This window comes from Mixophyes fleayi, chromosome 11, assembly GCF_038048845.1.
Source record: "Mixophyes fleayi isolate aMixFle1 chromosome 11, aMixFle1.hap1, whole genome shotgun sequence".
Lineage (NCBI taxonomy): Eukaryota > Metazoa > Chordata > Amphibia > Anura > Limnodynastidae > Mixophyes > Mixophyes fleayi.
The window spans coordinates 91,016,046-91,042,221 of record NC_134412.1 but is presented as its reverse complement, the minus strand read 5'-3'; the positions used below and the strand labels follow the sequence as shown (position 1 = coordinate 91,042,221).

The window sequence follows — 26,176 nt, the reverse complement described above, 5'->3', positions numbered from 1 at the left end:
CCTAAGGATACGATGCATCCTGGAGGAGGGAGTGCCTATCCTTACTTCTCCAGGATTATGCTATCACACCATGCTGTCATGATATGATGCATCCTGGACAAGGATGTGCCCGATACATACTTCTTCTCCAGGACAGTCTATATTACACCATGCTGTCATGGTATGATGCATCCTGGAGGTGGTTGTTTTTTTGTTGCATTATTTATTTTCATTTGTTTATCATTTATAATAATAAATTATTGCTGGATTAAGCAACGCTGAAATAGCTTTTTTACATTGCTAAAAATATATTTAACTGAAAACCTTTAAAGGATGGGCCGGTACTTATGGGCCAGTGTTGTGTGCTTGCCCCCCGGGCTATAGTCTGCCAGCCCTCCCCTGCCGCTAACTCACTCTACAATAATCAACCCGTTACTTTTAAATAGATCCCAATAACTATTTCTCTGCATCAAAGTTTCTGTTGTGTCCATTGCAGCCGCCTGTTTAGCATAATTGTATAAGCAGCTCCCTGATGGCTCTCTCGTCACATATACAGGATATGTGTGCGGCAGGATTGATAAGCTTCACCGTCTCTTCTTGTATATTTGTGATGCCGTCTTTAACTGGCATCTGTGGAAGATGATCTGAAGTTCCCTCACAGTATATTATCCGCTTTATGTTCTGATTTCAAAATTAATTTCATGGCTAAACCACTAACCTGAAAGCTGTAATATCCGTGACTGGCATCTGAGATTAATTCCTCGTCACGTGACACCTACAGATCCGTTTTATAAAGCAAATCATCCACCAGACAGATCTTAGGCTTCTGCTCTGTTACAATTTACTTTATATTTGCAAACTTATTTAGCCAGAAGAAAGCTACACGGTACAGGTTGTGCCTAGGAGATTAAAAAAAAATAATTTTGTTTCTTTTTTTATTTACGTCCTTTATACAAGATAAGACCGCAAGGAGAAAGTCGATCAAACACATGAAATATTGGGATTGTAGCTGACACAATGTTTAAAGCAAAACACTACACCACAAATCCTCGCAGAGAGAGAATTATAAACTCCAGTTCGACCGCTGACGCGTCTGAAAACCATTTCATTCTAAAACCCTGGAATTTAACGTTTTTTGAATATATGATTTCTGCCGATTTTCAAGTTTATCCAACTATGGGAATCTGTCTGGATGTGTGCTGGGTGGCAGGATGGTGAAGATATAGGATGAATTCTAAACGCAATTAGGCTATGCTAATAATCTTCTTTGTACTTAAGGGGGCACTACACAAAACAATTACTTATTCAGACAGCAGAGTATTTCTGCATGATATTTGTGTGTTAAATAAAAATACTCCTATAATTGATACTTTATATAAAATTAAACTCATTGGTAGCTCGTGTTAAGGGTGAAAATACTCTTTGATAATTTCTTTGCATCCTTAAATGAAAGCTATAAGGATAATTTTGCATGTGTATGCACAAAATGCAGAAAGTGAAACGCGTTAGGCATTTGAGCTCCTCAGTAGCGACTACAGTTTTACTGTTCTAATGACTGGATATCTCTTTATGCCCAGAGGGATCTCCGCTACAAAAGTGGTTGCCCTATATTTGCTCATCAGTGTAGGGTAAGGCTCTTCCACCATACACTTAATTAACTATTGAGAATATCTAACTTAGAAAGTGAATCATTTTAGAGAATATCCTCCCAGTGACTACATGCAAATAATAGTCTAATTTGCAGGAAGGGTTTCTTTGGAGAAACCCACTTTTATGGAAGCCCAATGATAATGAGCAGGGAGGAGCCTATTATAAATATAGTCACATGATCAGCGAGTCTGTTTCTATAGTGTGTCACATGTAGAGAGAAGTGAAGTCTCTGTATAATTTTGCACAAATAAAGTTTTGTGGAGGAACAAGACATTTCTCAAAAGGTGACTGGATACAATTGTATCCCATGCAGGAAGCACAGCAAAGATGTGTCGTCTCCAAGGGCAACACAAACATCTCTGCCAAATGGTATGAAAACCACATCTGAGAAGTACAGAAATAAACCAGTGGAGGCAGAAAGGATAAGTATAGGCCAATACATAAAATTATCTGAAGGTGGAAACACCCTCTAACAATCTATATTAAAGTTCAATAGGATTATATATCCCACAAAAAAAATCATATTCCAGTGACACTATCCTGTATAAAGTGTGTTCTCCTCCTGTGTGTTGAGTATATTCAGGGGTCAGCACACTGACAGAAGCTTCTGCTGTAATATTCCTATGCAATCTGATCCTCTTAGTTACGGATAGTCACACAGAGCGTCCACTTCATTAGACCACCAGCTGTACATGTTCAAAATGCAAACTAAAGCGTGACTCCCTGCCAAATACATGTGTGAATATTTAAGCAGTTTGTCGCGGAAGTGTCCCCTAGGCTTTCATCCACGCTGACGGAAAGCCAGAAATTACAGCACTGACGTGAGATACAGTTAGTGTCCGATCAAAGAGCAATCGAGTCTAAATTAGGGCTAAAAAAAATAAATGAAGGATGATGTCCTGTCAACTTCAAAACATGTCCAAGTATTAAAGTTCACAGACAAATCAGCTACATGTATGTTACAATTGTCACCCAGGCCAGGGATCCCCAAACCCAGTCCTCAGGGAGCCAAACAGTGCAGGTTTCCAAGGTAACCAGTGACAGAATTCTACCACCTGTGGATCTGTTGTTACATTGTATCAGTCAGTAATGATTACACCTGTGCTCCAGCAAGGAGATATGGAAAACCTGCACTGTAAGGTCTCCCTGAGGACTGGATTTGAGAAACCCTAATCTAGACTATTGGGATGTATATTAGGAAGCTGCATTAGCAGAACTGCAGTAGTGCACTCCAAAGTTACACCACACACCTCAACACAAGGTTAGTGCAGCGCGATTCGGACATAATACTAATTTCAGGAGGGGTCAGATCGCACCATATGTCCCACCGCATCTGGCTCCCAACATCGAGTGAAGCACAATAACTTTCCTTCCTTACTATCACAAGTGAACAATGGTTTGTAGTGTCGAATCCATTGATGAGTCTGTTCCATGTAATGGGATTAACAATAAATATGTAGAGTACAGCACAGCACCACAGCTGCAGAGCTGACAGTCTAACTATTAATATACTGGGCACAATCTTGTAAAACTCAATGACACAACTGTATTACAAAAAAGGGGTAGAGCCGAATACATCGCATTTTTGTCAGTTTGGTTATTTAAAATAATCACGTGTGACAGATACACAGACTTAGTGAAAACACCCTTATCCTGTGTATATAAAAACGTAACTGTCTGCGCTTAGTTGTACGACCGCTGGTACATTCATCACCCTGTACAATAGACGGGATATAGATAGATAGATCACACACACATACACCAAACGCTGAACAACACCCTTTACAACTTCTTTATGTCACATGCTGACATCATAACCCCAAAATGTTTTATACAGGATAATCCCGACTTCTGGTGCAGGAAGGGGGCCCTGGGGCGTGGCTGTGTCGGATCAGGGCGTGTCCTGGGATAACCGCTGGGCTATTTTGTACATTTATTCCTTTTGCAGTCCCTCCATTATTATTCTCCACGTAATCCTTTTTTTTCTCCACATAACAAGACCAATTTATCAGAACACGTGTGCATGTTTCTGGTCTGACGATATCTGTGTGCTTTGCTGGTAACATCGCAATGGTTGGATGATTATTGTACGTTTTAATGGTAGAATTGTAATTCCATTTATTGTTGAAATTTCATTGAAATCATCCTCGTTAAAACTCACTTTGAAAGCAAATCCCTAATGTCAGTCGAGTGTCTAACTGTCAACTGGGGAGAAAAACCAGACAGACAAATACCCATAATACAATGTACAATCAGGTTATTGTAGGATACTAAACAGATAATCACTGCAAACAAAACATCTGACGCAATAAAAACACAATCCATGTGTTTTTGACTGCGCCATGTTTTGACTACTCTTTTCCTTTATGTCTGTGCTCCACTCTTCTTCACCATCCAGCATACTAGTACCAGCCGTCACACCGAGGGGCAGTTCTGAGGACTGGGAAGAACGGCCTTCTTGCAGCTAAGCCCAAACATCCTTGTGGAGGTCCCCGGCAAATACCAGGAGTTTCGTTAGACTCCGTGCCTCTATTCTGCCAGCGCCGATCTCAGTTGACCCAAAGAATCCATTATTTTCTGACCCATGTCTGTGACCCAGCTGTTGCCTGCACACCAGAAGTGCCAACAGAATTGGAGAGGTGCCTGGAAAGGAGCCATTCAGGACCACCGATTCAGCTGACATACATAGGATCCCAAGGACTATGTCCATTGGAACTTATCTTGAGGTACAACTGGGATTTCCGAAACGGATAGCAGCCAAAAATCTGTTGTAAAACAATAAATTGAAAATCCAGATCTTTTCAAGTATTGTGTCGTTACTTGTTTTGTTATTGCATCTCTTAATATTTGGTGCGTTTTTCTTATGTTCCCAGATTTACTTCTTCAATCATTGTTTGTACTATAATGTACTTTGTATTATCTCTGTTACTCCAGTAACAAAAAATAAATAAACAAAAATAAACCCCCAAATGATGACGCTCGCAAGCGGTCACAAGGAAAATGCTCACTCTGAGATGTCACAAATTGAATGGATATAGTGACAATATTAACAGACAGGAAAGAGGTCTAGACACAAGAGCTGACACTCTAACACACTGTGATTCACCCTATGTTTATGTATCTTAGGAACTTTAACGAGACTAGGATTTATTGTTGTGCTATTAACAGATATAGAGATGCCAGGTATGTAGTATCTATTGGCTGGTGAGAAGATTATTAGTTCAGTTCTTGAAAGATTGAGCCTGATCTGCTGAGGGGAAATCCAAGATGAAATGACAAGTAGACCTTAAGTAACGCGGACCAACAGAAAAGTTAAAGATCTAGAGAAGGAAGATAAATTCGGGAGTCACCTTCATAGAGGCGATGCTAAAAAACAAAGGAACTTATTTGTTTTCCAAGAGAAGTAGTCTAGATAGAGAAGCAGAGAGGTCTTGTGGTCCAACAGACAGAGAAATTGAGGTGGATTCAAAGAAACAAACAATAGAGAGTTCGAAGAAAATATTATTTAATATGTATCAATTGGACAATGGGGTTAGAATTTTGAGCAGAGTAAGAGGTTGGAAGTATATTTGTTGGACAGTGTCCAAAGTAATTCAAAAGGAGTGGTTGGTAGTGTGTATTTTGGGAAGTCAAGAGAGATACAAGATTTTTGTTAATGCCTTTCTACATGGTAGGAGAGGTTTTGAAGGCCGCACATTTCATTCTGTGCCATGACCGAGATCGTTGACAATCCATAGAAGAGAGAGGAGCCGGAGCTGTGCGCCTATCGGATCAGGACAGGAGGGTGTCGAAATTGGGGAGTGAATTGCTGCATGTGGATGTAAAGTTGATTAAAATGAATAGAACTGAGAACTGAGTGTTCTGCAGGAATGAGGAGATTCAAACTAGGTACAAAGAAGTGAGGGAGAGATAGAAAATGGTCAGGTAATACAATAACATAGAATAGGTGGTTTCAAATACATTGCAAAAGACATTGTTGTTCCAAATTTAAAAAAAATTAAAAATTCAGAACCACTTTCAGGAACAGATTCACTGTCCACAAGACACTTAAATTTGGTGAAACTCAGAATTTGCCTAAATATTACATTAATTACCCGTTAGTGTGAGGAAGCTGAACATTTGGCTTCTGTATTCCCATTTACCATCTGACATCCAACCCCCCCATGAGTCATGATGTTGTCACAACGGACTCCTCACAACTAAACTCTGAAATGACTTCTTGCTGTAATGCGCTTTGGGCGACTGCATCTCTCTAATTAGTAATAACATCCTTTAACAACACTTCCACTTCCTATGGAATTGCTGGATCTGTTCTTCACTTATTCCCCAACCTCTTTAGCTGTTACATTTCCTCTATGTTCCGTTGATCACCATTTATATCAGATACTTATTTCAGTGATAGGCTTTGTTTTTTAGTTAGTGGTTTCTACTTTAACCCCTTCATATACCTCTGAAGTGCGAAGGGGGATCTCCCACTCGTCCTTAGCACTGATGAGGTTCAGTACTTACCCCCTCCCACTGATATTTCCCGTTGGTGGGTTCAGCTCAAAGAGGCGGGGATTGAGGACCTCAGAGGGGGGGGGGGGGGGGGGTCACATTAAAACTGCCCTTTTTTCCCCCCCGATCCTGGCACCTACACACTCGGGAGCACCCTTGTTTGCTAAAAGGGTGTCCCCTCTTTCAAAGTGCCCCATTTAAAAAGTTATTCACTAGGGGCCTGATTCATTAAGGATCTTAACTTGATAAACTTCTTCTTTCAGTCTCCTGGACAAAACCATGTCACAATGCAAGGGGTGCAAATTGGTTTTCTGTTTTGCACATAAGTTAAATACTGACTGTTTTTTCATGTAGCACACAAATATCAACTTTAAATGTCAGTGTACAAATAAGCTATCAAGTATTTGTGTGCTACATGAAAAAACAGACAGTATTTAACTTATGTGCAAAACAGAAAACTAATTTGCACCCCTTGCATTGTAACAGAGACTGAAATAAGAAGTTTCTCAAGTTAAGATCCTTAATGAATCAGGCCCCAGGTTATCATGTGTGATCAGCAGACAATAACACCCTACAGAAATCATTAATAAGTCCAGGGATGGGGGGGTGACTTCAATAAACTCAGGGGACCCCTCATTTTACGCAGTTGATTGTCTATTTTTAAAAATGGGCTACCCATGTTATATGTACACATATTATGCATTTCATTGAAGACCATGCAACCCAGCAAAACAAAAATGCACAATCATTTTCAAGTGCAGATTTTATCATGAAGAACCACAGACTATTATTGGCGGTGTTTAGAATAAAAAAGAAAAAAAACATATGCATTTGCTTTAAAAATTCACTTTCTTGCAATTAAAAGAAAATACATTTTTTTGTCCATATTAGGTACATTTTTTTTGCCATGTCAGGAGGAGTAAACAAACTAATGGTATTTTCTGAAAAGTCATATTCATGTTGTGAAAAGAAAGTGCAGTGAGGTCACGCTGCAAATCCGGAGGAGGAGGAGGAGGGTGCATTGTGCTCTCTGCCCCTTCCCCGTGTATGTCCACTTTGAAGGCTGAAAGTCCACTCATGCCGCCCTCTACATCTTTCACATTGCCCCTTAAACCATGACAGACTGACAGTCAGGCAGACTTATTCACTAACACTTTCCCAGAGAAACGCAAATCAGAATCACTGAATAGTTTGATAGTTCTGCTGAGTGATGTCATTCTTTTTACAACATATAATCTGAAATCCGCTGGTTAGAAAATACATCCTTGGTTAATGTTAGAATCTGATTCCAGTTAGGAAGAGGAGTGGGACATGTTCTTAGATGTCCCCTCAGTCATTAACGTCCAGATGTCAGATTAACGGAACCTTTGAGAAAGACACATTTACTTGAACACAAGAATATATAAAACAAATAAGCATGTAACATCCTAAAAATGTCCTTTTATAATAAATATCTGTGAAAATGCGTTAATGTTGCATTAAAACATGTAATCAAGGTATTGTCCATTTAGTCCAGGGAAAAAAACCTTTTCATTAAAATGATTCTGTGCCGGCTCACTGAGCATGTTTAAAATGCAAACTTGCAGCAATTCCCTTCACATGAAAAGGTCTCCTCTTTATACACAAAAAGGTACATTTCAAAGACCTATCATCGTGTGTGTGTGTGAGAGAGAGCAAAAGAAAGAGAACGAGAGAGCGCGCTCAAGAGCAAGAGAGAGAAGGAGAGAGAGAACGAGAGAGCGCGCTCAAGAGCGAGAGAGAACGAGAGAGCGCGCTCAAGAGCGAGAGAGAACGGGAGAGCGCGCTCAAGAGCGAGAGAGAACGGGAGAGCGCGCTCAAGAGCGAGAGAGAACGAGAGAGCGCGCTCAAGAGCGAGAGAGAACGGGAGAGCGCGCGAGAGACAACGGGAGAGCGCGCGAGAGAGCGAGCGAGAACGAGAGAGCGCGCTCAAGAGCGAGCGAGAACGAGAGAGCGCGCTCAAGAGCGAGCGAGAGCGAGCGAGAACGAGAGAGCGCGCTCAAGAGCGAGAGAGAACGAGAGAGCGCACTCGAGAGCGAGAGAGAAAAATGGAGAAATAAAGAGCGCGCCCAAGAGTGAAAGAGCGAGAGAGAACAAGAGCGCGCCCAAGAGTGAAAGAGCGAGAGAGAACGAGAGAGCACATAGAGCACACACAAGAAAGAGAACGAGAGAGAAAAATGGAGAAATAAAGAGTGCGAGAGTGAGAGCGAGAGAGAATGAGAGAGCGCGCTCAAGAGTGAAAGAGCAAGAGAGAACGAGAGCGCGCCCAAGAGTGAAAGAGCGAGAGAGAACGAGAGAGCGCACTCGAGAGCGAGAGAGAAAAATGGAGAAATAAAGAGCGCGCCCAAGAGTGAAAGAGCGTGAGAGAACGAGAGTGCGCCCAAGAGTGAAAGAGCGAGAGAGAACGAGAGCGTGCCCAAGAGTGAAAGAGCGAGTGAGAACGAGAGAGCGCACTTGAGAGCGAGAATGAAAAATGGAGAAAGAAAGAGCGCGAGCGAGCAAGGGAGAGAGCGAGAGCAAGAAAGCAGGAGAAAAAGAGAAAGCAAGAGAAAAAGAAAGCAAGAGAGAGCGAAAGAGCGTGCAAGAGAAAGAGGGAGAAAAAAAGGGAGAGGGAGAGAAATATTACCTCAATGTTTCCCCTGGTGCAGTGAAAAGCAAAACAGAAAAATCCCATGTTGATTAAATATGATATAAAATACAATATGTTTGGATAAAAGTATCTTTCTTCTCTATGGAAAAATAAAAATCAATATTATAAATATACAATTTATTTTGTTATAGGAAAGGAGATCATTCTTTTCTAATAGTGTCAGAATAAGACAGCAGCCAATGGGCAGAGTGCGAGTGGGCTGGCACCCATAGTGGGGCATGAGATATATAAGCAGAGGAATATGTCACAGCTCCTGAAAGAAGCTCACAAGACATCACCCAAGCAGGAACAGCAGGGAGATGTTTTACAAGCGTGGTGCCTGCGTTGGGTTACTTGTGATTCTCATCTTCTGTCAGGAGCAAGTCCGAGCCAAACCCATGACCAGCCTACAGGTATGTAACATGCTCTCTGAGAACGGCGTCTATGTGAGCAGAGCCAGCTTACATGCATTAAGTCTGCTGTATCTGTTCAGCAAGTTGATTGCAGGTTTATTTTGTTTGATCTTAATTAAGTCTAATTTCCCTAAAGCACCAAGTGCACATTTCCAATGCATTGTCTGCATAGCATCAAGCTGTGTACAGAAGACCTGGCTGATCTGCTCTCAGCATATAGATGGGTCATTAGAATGACCTGGAGGACAACTACAGATGTGATAAAAAGTAACACATATTCTTCACCAGAAGAGTGAATATATTTGCATAGAACACTCCAGCAAGGTGCTGTAACCCTTGGCAACCAGGTTCTATCATTTCACTAGTGCACTTTAAAAAATCAAATCAAATGTTTAATGGGTTGCTATGGGTTACAGAACCTTCTAACACAGTTACTCGTTAGGAGCTGGAGCTTAGACATAATCTGGTTATTTGCCAGCAAGGTTGAAATGTGCAGTAAGACACAGCAGCTAATCACTAGTTCACTTTTATCCATCAACTTTAAATTAGACAATAAAAACAAAAGATTTTATTGTTTGCTATACATTAGGTGACAGAACCATCTTAGTCAATTTAGTGACTATATTTTTCTTTTATAATAATAATGATAATTATCTTACATAATTTTTTATCATCCTTGTGCCCTATGTAATGTGTCATCTTATTGTGTAGACATTTAAATCATCTGCTTTCTAGAGCTTGTCCAGATTACTGGAGGATAATTTCGAGCGGTCCTACGGTTCTGATGAAGCGGACCATGACAGAGGAGAACTGGTGCCTACAGACTCCCTGGATCAGCTGGACCCCGAGAATCAGTGGCACAAAAATAGGGCGGATAAAGTGGATGGTCCCCACTTAAATGAAGTCACCCTACAAGAGCTCCTTAATGACCCTGCCGGGATACAGAGAAGATACAGACAGAGGAGCAAAAAGGGGTTTTCTAGGGGATGTTTTGGCGTCAGACTGGACAGGATCGGATCGTTGAGCGGGCTGGGCTGCTAAGTTACATTGGTGAGTATATAAAAAGTCCCATTAGTTTTGTTAAATTGACTCTGTCCCCTCACTCCCAGTCACCCCAGTAAAACATTGAACTTATCTGTGCCAGGTTCTCCGGTATATGCTATGTACTACCAATGTACACATATTATGGAAGGTTCAAGTTTTAGTTAATACTTTATAGCGTCTGCAAATATATCTGGAATTTTTAGGAACTAAAGTTATTTAAGGTTATAAAAATGTCTTCACTGGAAAGTGGTTTTCCTATGTATATCAGCCTTGTTGTCTGTACCTCTGCCTGCAATAGTCTTTAGTGACGTAGACAAGTTATATAAATGTCAAATATCTTATGCTGTGCATGATATATATCTGTATATCCCCTCTGACGCCTTTACATATGGGATATTTTTGCATTTTAGGTTTAGCTTGGTGAATGCAGCTTACTTTGGCTCTGCAGTTTATTGCATCCTATGAAGATGTGCTGGTTGTACACACAAGCATTCAGTGAGCACTGGATGACATGAAAGCAACATATCTTATTGCCGTGTATCTGTGTTCTATCCGTGTTCTCTCTGAATACTCCTGTACAGTGTCAGCAGTTTCATCATAGGGTTCATTGATCTTTATACACAGTCCAAGTTAGCTGTGTCTAGCACAGCTCAGATTGAATGTAGCACAGATGCAGGGAAAGTGCCCTAAACGCTCATCTGTATATAAATCCTTCTCTAGAGCAGCTTACAAACTATACTGCTCTGCAAACACAGGGCTGGATCTGACAGTGCTCTTTCTCTTCTCCATAATTTAAATGGTATTTGTGGTCTGGACCTATCATCATCATCATTATAGAGCGCCACTGGTTCCGCAGCGCTGTACAGAGAACTCACATCAGTCCCTGCCCCATTGGAGCTTACAGTCTAAATTCCCTAACACATACACACACACACACACACAGACAGACAGAGAGAGACAGATAGACAGAGAGAGACACTAGGGTCAGTTTTGATAGCAGCCAATTAACCTACCAGTATGTTTTTGGAGTGTGGGAGGAAACCGGAGCACCCGGAGGAAACCCACACAAACACAGGGAGAATATACAAACTCCACACAGATTGTCATGCCCGTTCCCTACAGCTGCAGATGAAGAGTGGCTTGTATGGACCGAGCAAGGTTCTTCACCCACAAATCAGAGCTACATGTGCAGTTTAATAAATAACGTTGCTAAATGCAAAAGCTTAGCGGGTTAAATTGTCAAAGAGGCATTAAAACCATCCTGGTCCCCACTGATATTACTGAGAAGACTACCCTTTATAATATATACACACACACACACACACATACACACACACCAGTATGAAAAAAACTACTACTTAGATATTAAAATTATACCCATAGACCTAACACTAGTACCAGAGTCTGCTGGTGAGAATATCGCCCTGCAAGCACAAGATTACTTTATTACACATTCCTGGATAATATGCATATTTTACTTGTTTAATTATCCATCACATACTCTGTGTTTTGTGTTGCACAAACAACCGGTTGACAGAATGGAAGATCTAGGGCCGCTGACCAAGGTCCTGAAACTAAGCTGTTCTCAACGCAGCAGTGCAAGTGGAGTATTTTACTAATGCATAAATTAACCTATAGTATTTGTCTCCCCAGAATGTCACATTTGCTAAATATTTACAGCGTTCCTCCTTTGGCAAACTACTAAACTGCAAAATATTATTACATGAAGCAATCTCATTAGAGATCAGCAGAATTCCTCTGACACAATTAACTCTTGACTGTGTCCAAACTTGGACAACCGGTAGCCTTATAGCTTCTGAGGAGCTACAATGTTGTCGTGACATGCTGGAACTTGTAGTTCCACAACACTTGGAGGGCCATGAATACACAGTTCAGAGTCAGGGCAAAGGAGGAATTTGTGTTAAAATAAAAAATATTGTCAATATACCTTTTAAGAAACTACTTTCCAGAAAATAATTTGTGGCAGGAACCGATATCCCTCTACTTTCATCACGGATTCCTTAGAAAATATTTGAATAACTTTTAAGAGTTGGCATTTTATAACGAGGAGGTACTGACTAACCAATAGAATATCACAAGAACTTGTCATCATCTTACAGGTTCAACAGAATTCAGAGGGTAGAACAATAACCAGCTTCAAGAAACTCGAGGAAGAACATTGTAAACTTCACCATCGACGTCTATTGTGCTTCTACTTTCACATGGTCATCAAGAGAAACGACAGCTTTTCCGGACCACACACAGCGGTCACATTTTGCAAGACCCCACCATTAAAAATTTATTTTGGACTTTGTCTATCTGTGCCCATGTCATTAGAAATGCAGTTCATGGTCACCTATACTGTAAATGTGATAATAAAATTGTTTCCATGTTTTTTTTTAGTTCTGGTATCTATTTCAATGGAAATTATAATGAGAAATGTGGTATTTTTTTGGATTAAACGTTGTTGAATAAACAAAGGTCTTCTCATGGTGTACATGGCTTCTCTGCTGGGACCTGAAACTACATTAAACAAATACAGTAGAGGTAACAATGTATCGGGAACTAGTTAGACCGGACGCAACACATTATTTTCTTGTCATTTCCGGTGAACACTTTGCCTGTTCCACAACGTCTTCCACACTTTGGGGTGTCACCAGCTTGCACCCATTCACTAAAAGAAAACAGTTTTGTTTTTAGCACACACTTATTTTAGAATGTATTTTTTGCAGAGAGTTTGCCAGGCTTATGAATTGTAAAAGCAGAGCTAAAATTATGCAAAACCAAATAGTCTTTGGCACATTGAAGTTTTGGGGTACGCTGCATTAAATGCAGCGTACCCCAAGACTTCAGTGTACCCAATTAGCACATCAAATGGTTAACTTTAGGTTTCAGTTAGTACAAATTATGCTATGTGAGGGTCTTTACAGAGCTTCTGCTCCTCATCTGCAAACTATCAGGTCCTTATATTTAACAGAGATTAGATTGTGGACAGTTTGGAAGGCAGTAGAGACAACATGTGATTAAATAGTTTTAGCTCAGATACATCCACATTACTTACTCCCCCGGAATGGGATGTACCATTTTCAGTATGAAACATTAACAGAAATACGCCGTGAGATTTATTAAATGGTTAAACTTTCAATTTGGTATTCCTTTAAAAAATGTGAAGCGTTCAAACCATACACACAATTTTCTAAAAAATCCTTGCCTTCCCTACACCTTAGACAAGTGTCCGAGCCAGGAACAAGGACCAATGTCTGTAGTGATGCCTCTGACGTATATCTAAATCTGCAATAGAAGCTCTCTAAACTGCTGACCCTAACTTGAAGTACAGTGAATGCAGAAATAAGAAAAATAAGCCAAACTTCCTTCCTTCAAAAAGAGTAGAGGTTGTACAAATGGAACAACAAGCTCATTTAAATAAACATAAGTCAATGCAATATCTTTTTTATGCCTTCTTTGAAAAAAAGGACTAAAACAGCATATGTGGATTTGTTTCCTCTGTGTTCAGTGATGCTATTTATCATTATGTGGTTTGTGTTTTTTCTGTGACAGAATGGACAACGCTGGAGTACTGGGAGTATACAGATTTATTCCATAAGGCAGGTTGTACTCAGTCTATTGAGTGGTACTGAGCACTTATTTAGCTTAGAGATCAACAGCAAGTGGGGAACGCTGGCTGCTTCAAGACATGTTTTATTCAGCAATTATTTCTCTCTCTGGCAGAGTCATCTCTGCTACGTTCACCAGGTAAAGGCTGAAAACTCTCAGACACATCCTTAATATAGGCTGAACACAGTTTCCAGCTAATTAAATCAGCCGTTACCAGACTCCTGCTGATTTTAAGGAGTAACAGGTGATACCCGAGGAGTCACTTCACAATTTGTACAGTTGACAACCTAATTAATCAGTAAAAGGTGACAATTCGCTGACAATATTAGGGAAGTTCCTCTCGTTGTGGACCCTGGATGCTCTCTTTATACTACAACTCGCTTGTCAAGTTTCCTTTCTGTATCCTCCTCTTGCAATATTTTATTTAAAGGACTTGGACTGTATCACAGTTCTTATAACAGTTAATACAGCTGCATTAAAAGGTTTTCATTTTTTCTACTGAAAAGCAGAACAGACACCACAGTGCGTCGCAAAACTTTTTGTCTTCGCTCTCGAAGTTACTAGTTACTGTATATATACTTTATATACTATTGTGCTTAAATGGAATAGAAATAATATAAAGCAATCAATATAAATTACCTTGCTCCATTAACCCATAAAACAATAATTAAAAGGTCCATAAGATCATAGGTCATAAGAGTTCTTTATAAAATCTTCAGCAACGGTTCTCAGTTGCACTAAAAATTAGAAATATACACACACATAATACATATATGTGTATATGTGAAGAAGAAAGCGCCAAACATAGTGTGATATTGTAAATACAAATATAAATTCTTTAAGTGTGCAGATTTGTCTCGTACCCCATGTAGAAAATATTCTAGCACATCTCACAGAGGTCCAAATCTTCTCCCATAGATGGATTATACCAATTGGTCCCGCATGCATAAACTAGGACTCAAGGGAAAGATAGGCACAACATTTTGTTTTTGTGTTAAAACACACTACACTATGTTGTGCCTATCTTTCCCTTGAGTCCTAGGGGTATATTTACTAAACTGCGGGTTTGAAAAAGTGGAGTTGTTGCCTATAGCAACCAATCAGATTCTAACTGTCATTCTGTAGAATGCACTAAATAAATGACAGCTAGAATCTGATTGGTTGCTATAAGCAACATCTCCACTTTTCCAAACCCGCAGTTTAGTAAATCTAGCCTCTAGTTTATGCATGCGGGACCAATTGGTATAATCCATCTATGGGAGAAGATTTGGACCTCTGTGAGATGTGCTACAATATTTTCTACATGGGGTACGAGACAAATCTGCACACTTAAAGAATTTATATTTGTATTTACAATATCACACTATGTTTGGTGCTTTCTTCTTCTTTTCTATGCATTTAGGTCATACATCTGCAATTGGATGTTAACTCGGAATTAAGCAGCCTACTGTATGTGATTATAATATTTTTCTTGGGCACATTTATTTATTTATTGCCACACTGAGCGCCGATGTCTATTTTTTGTTTTGTATATATATATATATATCCCTTGAAAAAGTCTTTATGGAAAGGACGAAACGCGTTGGGCAGTCGTTTTGCACGCTGTTCCGGACTGGTGCATCAGTGTGGTTTCATTGGCTAACTTTGCCCTGCATGCTGTTTCATCTGAGCACGAGAGACTGGACAGATAAGCTGTTTTATATTGTGTTTTATGTACGAGCATATTATACTTAAGCTGCAGTTGAGGCTGTATTGCCTCCTTTTGTATTAAATTTTTTATCACATTTCATTTGTTGTGATGGTATTATACTATATTGGCTTCCTTTTGAGTTTTAGCCAATTCGAAGTGGTGCTATCATTCTGGGAGAAGACCCTGCTGGAGTCAGGACGTTTTAGTACAGCGATCCGTTACAGACCACATCTCATGTGAAGGTCTATGAGCACTTATCTAAGGCGATTTGAATTTGAATTTCTGGTACGGGAATTGCACATTTGTGGATTATCCCAAAGATGTTATACATTTAATGCACTATGTTGGCGCCCCTTTCTCTCTTTTTTGTATTTTATTAGGCTGATACCTGCAGATAGGTGTCGATTGTATTGGGAGCTGCCATCTCATGTACTGAGTATACAAATTATTTTTTTGTCACTATCACTTTGTGGTTGCACATCTATAAGCGCCTGTGTAGCTTAGAAATTTGGTGGGAATATATATATATATATATATATATATATATATATATATATATATATATATATATATATATATATATATATATATATATATATATATATACACACATACATACATTCACACACACACACACACTTACATATATGCATACACACTCTGTTTCCGACTTTCCCCTTCATATAACCTGATCTCAACGGGACATATACAATTCTAAAATAAAGCAAAGCCAGGGGGGGCTTCCATTTAGCTACAGAACTTCCATACAGTCCTATTATGAAACACGTTGGGTTTGTGGCTTGGCGCAAGTTTTGAACGCATTGAAGACTGCAGTAGCTTGGAGGCAAATGCACTCTACAGCCTATGCTGATGTGATGAGTCCGATGTTATATAGGTCTGAGAAGTGCTTATTTTAAAGATTTTAATAAAGTGAAACACCATGCACCATAAAAAGCGCCACCTGTCTTTTCTTTATTGTAGAGAATAAGAATGTATTAAAAAAAGTGTGAACAGTCCACAACTGAAACTGCAAAGCTGTTAGTAACTCCCTAATCTCAGTTACTTTAATTGAAGGAGCAGAGAAGGAGATATTTGCACTGGTAGGGGCGAGCTCTGCTAAATTACAAGGCTTTCACTATCATCTGTGCTAGTAGGGGGTTGATGCCTGTAATTGGTCTTTAATCTGCCCCAACTAGTCAGCTTAGCAAGTATACATGGACCCATGTTCACTTCTACACCTAGACCCCATGTGCAGGTTACGGGTTTTAGTTTCCAAGTCTCAGGAATACAAACCAAAAAAAGTCAATAAAAATTCACACATCTTAGATGAAAGGCAGAGATATTGTCAAAAGAGAGCTCAGAATGACCGACTCTGGCTGTGATTCCTTGACCTTTATCTATATTTCCACACAGAAAGCCCAGATATCAGAGAGCGTGCAGCCAGCACAGGATGACTCAAAGTGGATATAGCCCACACACTTATTCTCTGCCAAAGGCTGAAGACTAGAGAGGTTCTTCAGCCTAACTCCAAAACAATCTCAAGGGGTCCACAGTGTTTTTAATGAGCTTCTTTCGTGTAAGAAAACATGGATCTCTGGCTGTAATTCATGAAAAATTGGCATTGTTCCATTGTGTCCAGAAGGGCAAGGTTTCATACAGAACAAACATTACTTTATAAAAATATGTTAAAAAAACCTGTAAATAGTTCTATTGTGTGCTCGTAAGGCAAGCAAGACCAGCGTTTCTAGAAATGTTGGCAGAAATTGCGTTCCAGTAAAGTACCCTGGACACCGACAGAGCGACAGGCGGACATTTTGTGGGCGGAGCCATTAATTGTAAAAATGAATTCAGTTTAGTAAGAATTATCTGTGTCTGTGTTAGGGAGTTTAGACTTTAAGCTCCAATGGGGCAGGGACTGATGTGAGTGAGTTCTCTGTACAGCGCTGCGGGATTAGTGGCGCTATATAAATAAATGGTGATGATGATGATGAACAGGCATTTTGCACCACATGTCTCATTGACGTCACTGTTTCTTATTGAATTTAAGGGACAATTTCTCTTGGGTTTTGGTTTAGCCCTCAAAATGGCTGCCTCAGTGAGGTCATCAGTCTCCAGTGAAGTTATTGGGCTACATCCTCAGAAATATTGTTTCAGCCGCCAAACATGGCGGCCGCCACGTAAGTGACAGGTACTCCATCAAACATTTCAGATGCCGGGAACGACTTGACAGAAAAGATTAGGAAAACACCATAGGGGTATATTTATCATACCTTCTATAGAAGGAAGGTGGAGGTGTTGCCCATAGCAACCAATCAGATTCTAGCTACCACTTTCTAAACTGTACTAGATAAATGACAGCTAGAATCTGAATGGTTGCTATGGGCAACACCTCCACTTTTGCTTTTTAGAGGGTTTGATAAATCTACCCCCAAATTTAAATATTAGCATCTTTGAACACCACTTGTATATTTTTTGTAAATTGCAATTTATGTTTAATGCTTAAAAATCATGGTATACCCATGTCTGCACACAGGGGAGACCCTGTATTCACATCAATTCACACGTAACCAGGGACATTACTGAGGTCTGAGGCACTTTTTGCCTTATGCCTCAATGCCACTATTTCCTAATGAACTGACAGGATGCATTCTCATGTATGCTGGTTCAGCCATCAAAATGTCTGCTTTGTGGGTAGTCAATGGGTACACTTTAAGCTGTATAGAACAGCGAATTAACGGTGTGTGTACTAAACTAACACTAATGTTATATTGTTTTGTCTGGTATTAAAATTAGAGATGCTCACTGACCCCGTGAACTGGTTTTGGTTTTGGATCTGAATTAGCTTCGTGTTTTGGTTTTGGCAAAACCGCCCTCGTGTGTTTTGGCTTTGGATTTTTTAGGAAAATCACATATATTTGCTCTTTTTTTTGTTTCTACATTATTATTAACCTCAATAACACTAATTTCAAGTCATTTGCAGTCAATTTTGGCCACCTCACAGGTCACAATATTATTTTCATACACTTTTGGACAAATACTTCAACTACGCAACATCGCCCGCATCTGTCCTTTTCTCTCTCAGGATGCCACCAAAACTATCATCCACGCACTCATCATCTCCCGCCTTGATTATTGTAACCTCCTCCTCACTTACCTCCCCCACTCCCGTCTCTCCCCCCTCCGCTCTAAACTCAATGCGGCCGCAAGACTCATCTTCCTCTCACGCCGCTCCTCCTCTGCCTCCCCTCTCTGCCTTGCCTTACACTAGCTCCCCTTCCCCTACAGAATCCTTTTCAAACTCCTCACCACCACTTACAAGGTTCTCTCCAACTCTACTGCCCCTTATATCTCTAACCTCCTCTCCATTCACACTCCTGCCCGCTCCCTGCGCTCGGCCAACGACCGCCGCCTCTCCTCCACCCTTATCACCTCTTCCCACTCCAGAATCCAAAACTTTTCCCGTGCAGCCCCCCTTCTCTGGAACGACCTCCCTCGTTCCATCCGTCTCTCTCCTACTCTGTGCTCCTTCAAACGTGCACTCAAAACTCACCTCTTCCTCAAAGCCTACCAACCATCTACTTAACCCCCATCTCCTTCCTTTAGCTCGTCCTCCCTTCTCTCCTCTTGCCTCAACTGGCTCCTCTTGTGCCTGGTCTGTTTACCCTCCCTTAGGGTGTAAGCTCGTATGAGCAGGGCCCCCTCCCCTCCTGTCTCCATACCTGTTCTTTTGCTCCGTCTTTACTGCATATGACTAGCCGGAATTTCTGAAGTATTGGTACTTTTTGTTCATTGTTCTGTATGGTTTCACCCTGTATAGTCTACTGTTAGAACTGTGTGCGGCGCTGCGGATACCTTGTGGCGCCTAGCAAATAAATTATAATAATAATAAATAAAATACTGCAGTGACCTGGCTGAATGGTAAGCGACAGAGCAATGACACAAACACACGGCAGTTCCTAGCACATCTAGGACACATTGGCACACAGCAGTGGCAGCACAGAAAAATGGTGCAAGATGGAATTGTCCTTGGGCCCTCCCACCCACCCTCATGTTGGATCTTAAAAAGGAATCCAAAAATCGCGAGATCCAATGACATAATGACGTTTTGCCTCGTTTTCGGTTCCAAGAGCGTGCAAAAAGTACGCCGGCTTGGTACTCGGATCCCCTAAGTTCGGGTGTGTTCGGTTCTCGAGGAACCAAGTCCGATCATCTCTAATTAAAATGGGTTACAGTCACCTAGTATCTCTGCAGCAGAAAGGGACAATCGCTATTAAATTATATACTCCTTTTATTTGAATAAATCATTTCTGTTACATTTTATTTTGATATTCTAGGAAGCGATGATGTTATAACTAACTCCCTTCCAGTAAGTATGAGCTCAACAATTTAAACTACTGGAAAAAAAATTAAAACAAGATTCCTTAATGGATCAAACATTATTATTTGTTTATAAATGGGTAAGATAACTGGTGACATATGATTATCAGGGAAGCAGCGCAGTTCTGGAATCACACGCGGTACATCACAGGACAATTAGGCGGACATTAGGAAAGACAAATCTTGTTATATGTGACCTAGATGCCTTTTCTCCAGTTCCTTTGTGTGTTTTTATTGCTATAAATTGTTTTGTCAGTTATAAACATCATTAGCTTTTTGCCTGTAGTGTTTTACACAGAAGAAATAAATCTCATCAGTGTCTTGGCATCTCTTACATAAAGGACGCTAGCAGTTTCCTGGAAAATAACATTAAATAAATAAGCTTATATTCATATTAGAGAATGGTTTGTTTGTTGTGTGTGGGCACTTGCAGTACCCAATGCATTTCAGCTGAGCACCTATAAAAAGAGCAATGTGCGCTGCAAGTGTAATATGATTTGTGTATAGTATTATATATTCGTGTAGAATGTATTGTAATGCGTTAGTTCCCTACGTCAGCATACCACCTAGGCTTTACAGGGGCCGACGGTACTGCTGGCAAGACACTGAAGTCAATAGGCCGTAATATAAATATATATATATATATATATATATATATATATATAGCAACATGTGACAGTGATGGAATCAATCGGATCATTATTGGAATGTTGGCAAATACCATAATCTTCAGACTGTCCTATAAGCTCCATTCTCTTCAGGATTGATCCATACCCGTGGCCCTAGGGCCAAACATCCTGATCTCCTCCAGTTTAGCAAGTCTATGTGTGGCCAAGTTGGTCACCGATCCTTGCTAGCACCTTGCAGTAGTATTGGCCAATGTGTAGCCACCGTAATTCCCATTGCATGGGGGACCAATTAGAATTAAAAATGCCAAAGAAAGACACATCAGAGAAACATATTAAGACTGCCGGGAAATAGTTATTACAGGGGATGGTACATTTTATATATCCCTTGTTTCTGTTTAATTGTTATTTTGTGGCAAAAGGTTTTCCACTTTTATTGTAAAAAATTTTGCATTCATAATGTGTTCTGTTTGGTGTTGGGTGAATTCCGACAAAAGATTAAAGTTTTATTCACTTATGTTTACTGAACCATTTGCAGTAAACCGTATAAATCTGTGTATATATGTAGATAATCTGTGCCGAGTACCCACAAAGAAAGAGGTTTGCCCATGCCTTACGAGAGCCCTTGAGCACTAAACCGGCTCAGTGTCCTGCGGGATACATGTCGCTAATACATGTCGCGGATACATGGCTGGATAACTGGGCTAAAGTGGCCCAAGGACTCACTGGGTTATCCAGAGCAAATTAACCTACAACCATAAAAGCAATGAAAGAGGGGGAAACGGCGCCCTTGTGTAACTAGAGAGTGGAGATCAGGGTCAGATTCGCTGCCGCGTGGCAGGTTCGGATGAGGAAGAAGCATTTATGAAACAAATATCAACAAGGTAAGCCGAGCGTTACTGGCCCAGAGAGGAAAGAGTTAATCTGCTGGACAGTCTGCATCGTTCTGCGCTGAGCATACCTCTGCAGTGTCCAGCACCGGGCAGAAGTAGGCAAGGGTAGGGGCTTTTAATATAATTGGCTATAGATTTAATGTTGAAGTGAGGGTGGGGGCTCTTTAATTTCATAGTGGAGTCATAATTTAAGGTGGAGCTGATTGGACTATTAATTTAATGTTGGGGTTGTTTCAGGGCTAGTAATTGGATGTAGGTCTGAGTTAAGGGAGAAGGAGGGCTATTTATTAAATGAGAATATTAATTATGTCAGGGCTGAATTGGGGGAGGGAGGCCTCAAGTATACACTCATTGCCCGGCTTTCCATTTTTCATGTGCTTGCCCTTTTTCTAAACAGGGCCCAACATTTTAGGATCCAGACAAGCAGCTTCTGAGTTTAAGGCACCCAAGCAGCACTAGGCAGTGAAAGCCACAAGAACGGGTAGGAAAGAGCAGGACAGTCTGCCAACTGTCCTGATTCTGGTGGGGAAGTCCCGATTTTAAGTTACTGTCCTGCTCAGGGGTAGATTATTGTTTTTTATCTAAAATACTTATTGCTCCACTGATCAGAGAGCAGTACCTACCGGTGGAATTTTTCCCCTTCCAAAAGATACTTGTAGATAAATAAATTCAAAGTTTTTGGATTTCCTAAACCCAGCCCCTCGGATTACACTCACATGTCAGACCTCTCCAGTCTTTGAAGCACAGACAGTGAAAACATCATATAAAGATTTAGATTTACTTTTTGTATTTAATCAGTTTGGTGTTTATTAAAAAACAAAGAGATCCTCAAGTCAGATTATTAAATTCTGAGTTTTCACACAATGAAATTACTAGCGTGTGACTTTCCAGAAGAACGAGCATTTCAATTACAATGTTATTAATAATAAATAGAGTTGGATTCGTCTGCTTAGAAATTTTTGCAGCGTGAGGATAATCGTTTCACAAGTCATGCAGAGTCATCTTTAGCCTAAATGAAATCCTGTATTAATATGGGATGGTTTAGGGACAAACAATGGTCCAGTTTGCATTACGTATAATAAAGTGCCCTATATGTAGCAGAGCAGGTTGTATAGGGAGAATGTAAATAGCCGGTATGACCAGCATATACAGTGCTACTCCCAGTATCTACAGTCCCATTCCTGCAGAGTACAGGACCATGCCCACCAAATACAGGACCATACCCACCAAATACAAGGCCATACCCACCAAATACAGGACCATACCCACCAAATACAAGGCCATACCCACCAAATACAGGACCATACCCACCAAATACAAGGCCATGCCCACCAAATACAGGACCATACCCACCAAATACAAGGCCATGCCCACCAAATACAGGACCATGCCCACCAAATATTGTCCCATATCAAGCATATAAAGATATTCCAGGCCATCAACCTCATACCCACACTTTTCACTATTTCCCCATAACAGTTCAATGCAGTATTCATATTCATCCTCCGGATACGGGGGTCCCTCTGTTTACCCATACAGACTAGAAGCTTCCAATGTAATGATTACTGCACTAAGGTTACATATATAGAGAATTTTATTTGCCTGGAGCTCACTATAGGAAGCCCAACTTTAGTGCTGTAGACAGTAACAGAGCAGGTTCCATACCAAGTGATCCAGAACCAGACAAAGTTGTTTTGACCGTTGCCCAGAGTGTGCTGTGTGATAAGCTGCAGAGACTATCCGACCTTCTGCAGAGTATCGTCATCTAAGGATGGGCACTGCACAATGTAGTAAAGATCAGAGGTCTTTAATACGATGGGCAGGATTCTTTAAAAGACGTAAATGTTGATCTTGTTAGGAAAATCCGCAAAATAACTCAGAGCTGGACCATATGCCGTATGACGCAGCCGCGGACCTGGGGAAATGGAGTTTTCCTATAGTCAATATACAGTGAGGGCGTGCCAAACTCAAGGGCAGGCAAATGCATCCGATTCAAGCTTTAGGGATCTCTAAGATACATGATTTTTTCTTGCTCCAGCTACAGGGCTAGTCTAAGGGCTAGATTTACGAAGCTGCGGGTTTGAAAAAGTGGGGATGTTGCCTATAGCAACCAATCAGATTCTAGCTTTCATTTATTTAGTACCTTCTGCAAAATGACAGCTAGAATCTGATTGGTTGCTAGAGGCAACATCCCCACTTTTTCAAACCCGCAGCTTAGTAAATCTAGCCCTAAGTGCCGATTGCTAGCGATGACGGCTGTGCATGCTGTAACACTTGTTTGCAATCAGGAGCAACTGTAAAAATTTATTTTATGTACATTAGAAATTCATAATATTCTAATAAATGCATTTTATGTAAAAAAAAAAAATATTTTTCAATGTTTTAGCACATTAATGCTTATATTAACAGTTGACATTAATTGAAGTTTTTTTTATTGTGCATTGTTTTGGGAGTTTATATTCCACATATGGACATATCCTGCAGTGTCTACATCCATACTCATCACCACAGGTATTCTTACACTCGCTCATTGTTGAATTCAGGGGTACGTGTCGTATAACCATTTACGCACATTACACTCAGTATGAATCAGGCCGGATGTTCTTACTCCCCCAACACTTGTACAGGACACAGAGGTACAGAGCTCTGTAAATACTTCTCATGTACAAACACCGAACTTGGCACAGACTCTTTGGGACTACACAGATGTGAGGCCAACTGATGCCAGCAACGGATTTAGGTTAGTGCCATAATCCAGCCTTAGACTCGATAAGCAAATGTAAGTACAGTCTCAGACTGAAAAACCACACAAACAAAGATATTACCTCCAAAACATTATCAATTATGGTATACAAAACACATTGATCACAAATCTCTACGGGGCACATTTATCAATGTTCTCAAAAAGTGAAAAATAGTTTTCAATCCTTAGCGCAAAGATAAGGATTGAACTATTTCTCAAATTTATGAAGAACGCAACGCGGAATCAGCAGTTCCGATAAACTGCCGTTTCTGTGATAAAAAAAAAAATACTTACCACATCCTCTTCGTAATGCGCTGTCTCTGGATCTCCTCCTTGTCCTCTTCGTTCCTCTTCATACTGTAATTGCGCATGTGCAGCTCGAAGACCTGGGCATGAGCACAAACATCTCTGCTCAGAGAGAGAGTGGCGAGAGACAGGGAGGGATCATGTGATCCCTCCACACATGCGCTGTCCAGCTCTGCTCATCGGACAGCACTGAAATTTTTCAATTATGATAATGAACGCCAGCTGAAGCGGCGTACATTATCATGACAGGTTACCGAAAAAAATACTTTTTTTTCGGAACTTGTTAGATTGCGGAAGGGAGCAAACTCCATACCATTGAATGGTGACTCTCCCATAAACGAAACAGCAGATATCCACGATATCTGCTGTGATGCACCTTTCCTAAATATGCGGCACACTCCAACTTGCGTTGGAGTTACGGAAACAGAGTGAAAGTTTGCCAGCACCCACTCATAAATATGCCCCTATAGGTGCTACATACAGCACTGGGCACAATGGCCACCCACTTGCATAAGACCGTACAAGAGATCAACTAGGACCCACACTGGAAAAATACAATAAAATGTGAAGTCTGGGAGAATCACGAGCTTGTACATAGATCAGCAGGAAGACAAAACTTGAGCATTAACAATTCATATCCCATCATGAGCTTCCTCTAACAGACATTTGTACATCTCAGACAGCCGAAGTGCGGGGTTGTTGTGAGCCGAGCACACTGTGCGCTGTAGGTGTGGATAGGAATGTGGACATGATCTGTAAATTAATCAGAAGTGAGAGAGAGAACTTAAAATGTGCCTAAAACGACACTGGAATATGTGGGTTTCTGCAAAAATAAACACAACAAAATGACATCTGCGCTCAAAAAAAATGTAACTTTTATAAAAAAAAACATTTAATGACTCGAGTCAACTCTTTAGATACCACTGTCATTTCTTTGCCTTCCGCAACACATCGAGCTGTTGCGCACCAAAATAAGATTGCAAGCTCAAATGGGCAAGAGAACTGTGTCTATGGAATTCTACCATGTAGATGTAATATAATTGTGATCATCAGCTATAAGATGATAACAAATATTTTCTCTCATACATTTGAAACTTTGACCAAAGCTGAAAATAAAATGTTAAGAGTGTGGACAAGAGTCTTATAAGAACAGATGCCAGAGTGACAGTTCAGTAATTTAATTGCAATGAGAGGTTAATTAAAAGGAAGTATTTGAGCACCGTGGGCAGCTGCCAGGCTCTCGTTAAGAGGCCAAGTTTGACTTTGGTTCGCTTAGCGAGAACAGAATTAATTTGTGTCACCAAGATGAAGACAGTCTGCCTTCGTTCTCACAACATCAAACCGTCTCCGACTTTAGTTTATTAGATTCGTACCTGGGATCTCTGCTCTGACAATTATTGCAGAGATCTAGAGGAAGATGTAAATTACAATTGGACATGTCATTGCCCACACGTTGTCACACTGCTCCCCCCGGACCCTCTAGCGGCTCTTATACTGAAAAAGGGAAAACAGACCGTTCCAAAAATCTTTGAAAATATTCAGCGAGATCACATTGCCCAAATATCTGAGACTCAGCGGGAAAGGGGCTCGTTCAGCATTTATGATGTTCTTTATCCTAATGGATACAGTACGCGTGTGGGGTTGGTCCAATGTAAAAATGAAGCACACGTGCTTAGTTCCCAGCAGCCCTGTTTTA

General features: G+C 40.6%; 1 protein-coding gene and 1 long non-coding RNA gene across 3 annotated transcripts in view; one reads left to right on the top strand and one right to left on the bottom strand.

The window, feature by feature from the left end:
* Positions 1–246: 246 nt before the first annotated feature.
* LOC142107082 (uncharacterized) overlaps positions 247–26,176 on the bottom strand; it is a 311,806-nt gene continuing 285,876 nt past the window's right edge. For both annotated transcript variants that reach the window (XR_012679863.1, XR_012679864.1), the window contains exon 3: positions 247–878. This is a non-coding gene — a long non-coding RNA (uncharacterized LOC142107082). The remainder of the gene's footprint in view (positions 879–26,176) is intronic.
* Positions 9,041–12,624, top strand: LOC142107852 (C-type natriuretic peptide 1-like). The gene is made up of 3 exons (XM_075191493.1): positions 9,041–9,186; positions 9,922–10,236; positions 12,351–12,624. The coding sequence occupies exons 1-2, from the start codon at positions 9,094–9,096 to the stop codon at positions 10,225–10,227; spliced, it is 399 nt and encodes a 132-aa protein (XP_075047594.1). The 5' UTR covers positions 9,041–9,093; the 3' UTR covers positions 10,228–10,236; positions 12,351–12,624.

Excerpts from the sequence above, each read along its gene's own strand:
- LOC142107852 (XM_075191493.1), top strand. The coding sequence starts at position 9,094 with ATGTTTTACAAGCGTGGTGCCTGCGTTGGGTTACTTGTGATTCTCATC. Across the intron at positions 9,187-9,921 it reads AACCCATGACCAGCCTACAG|AGCTTGTCCAGATTACTGGA; the intron begins GTATGTAACATG and ends TCTGCTTTCTAG.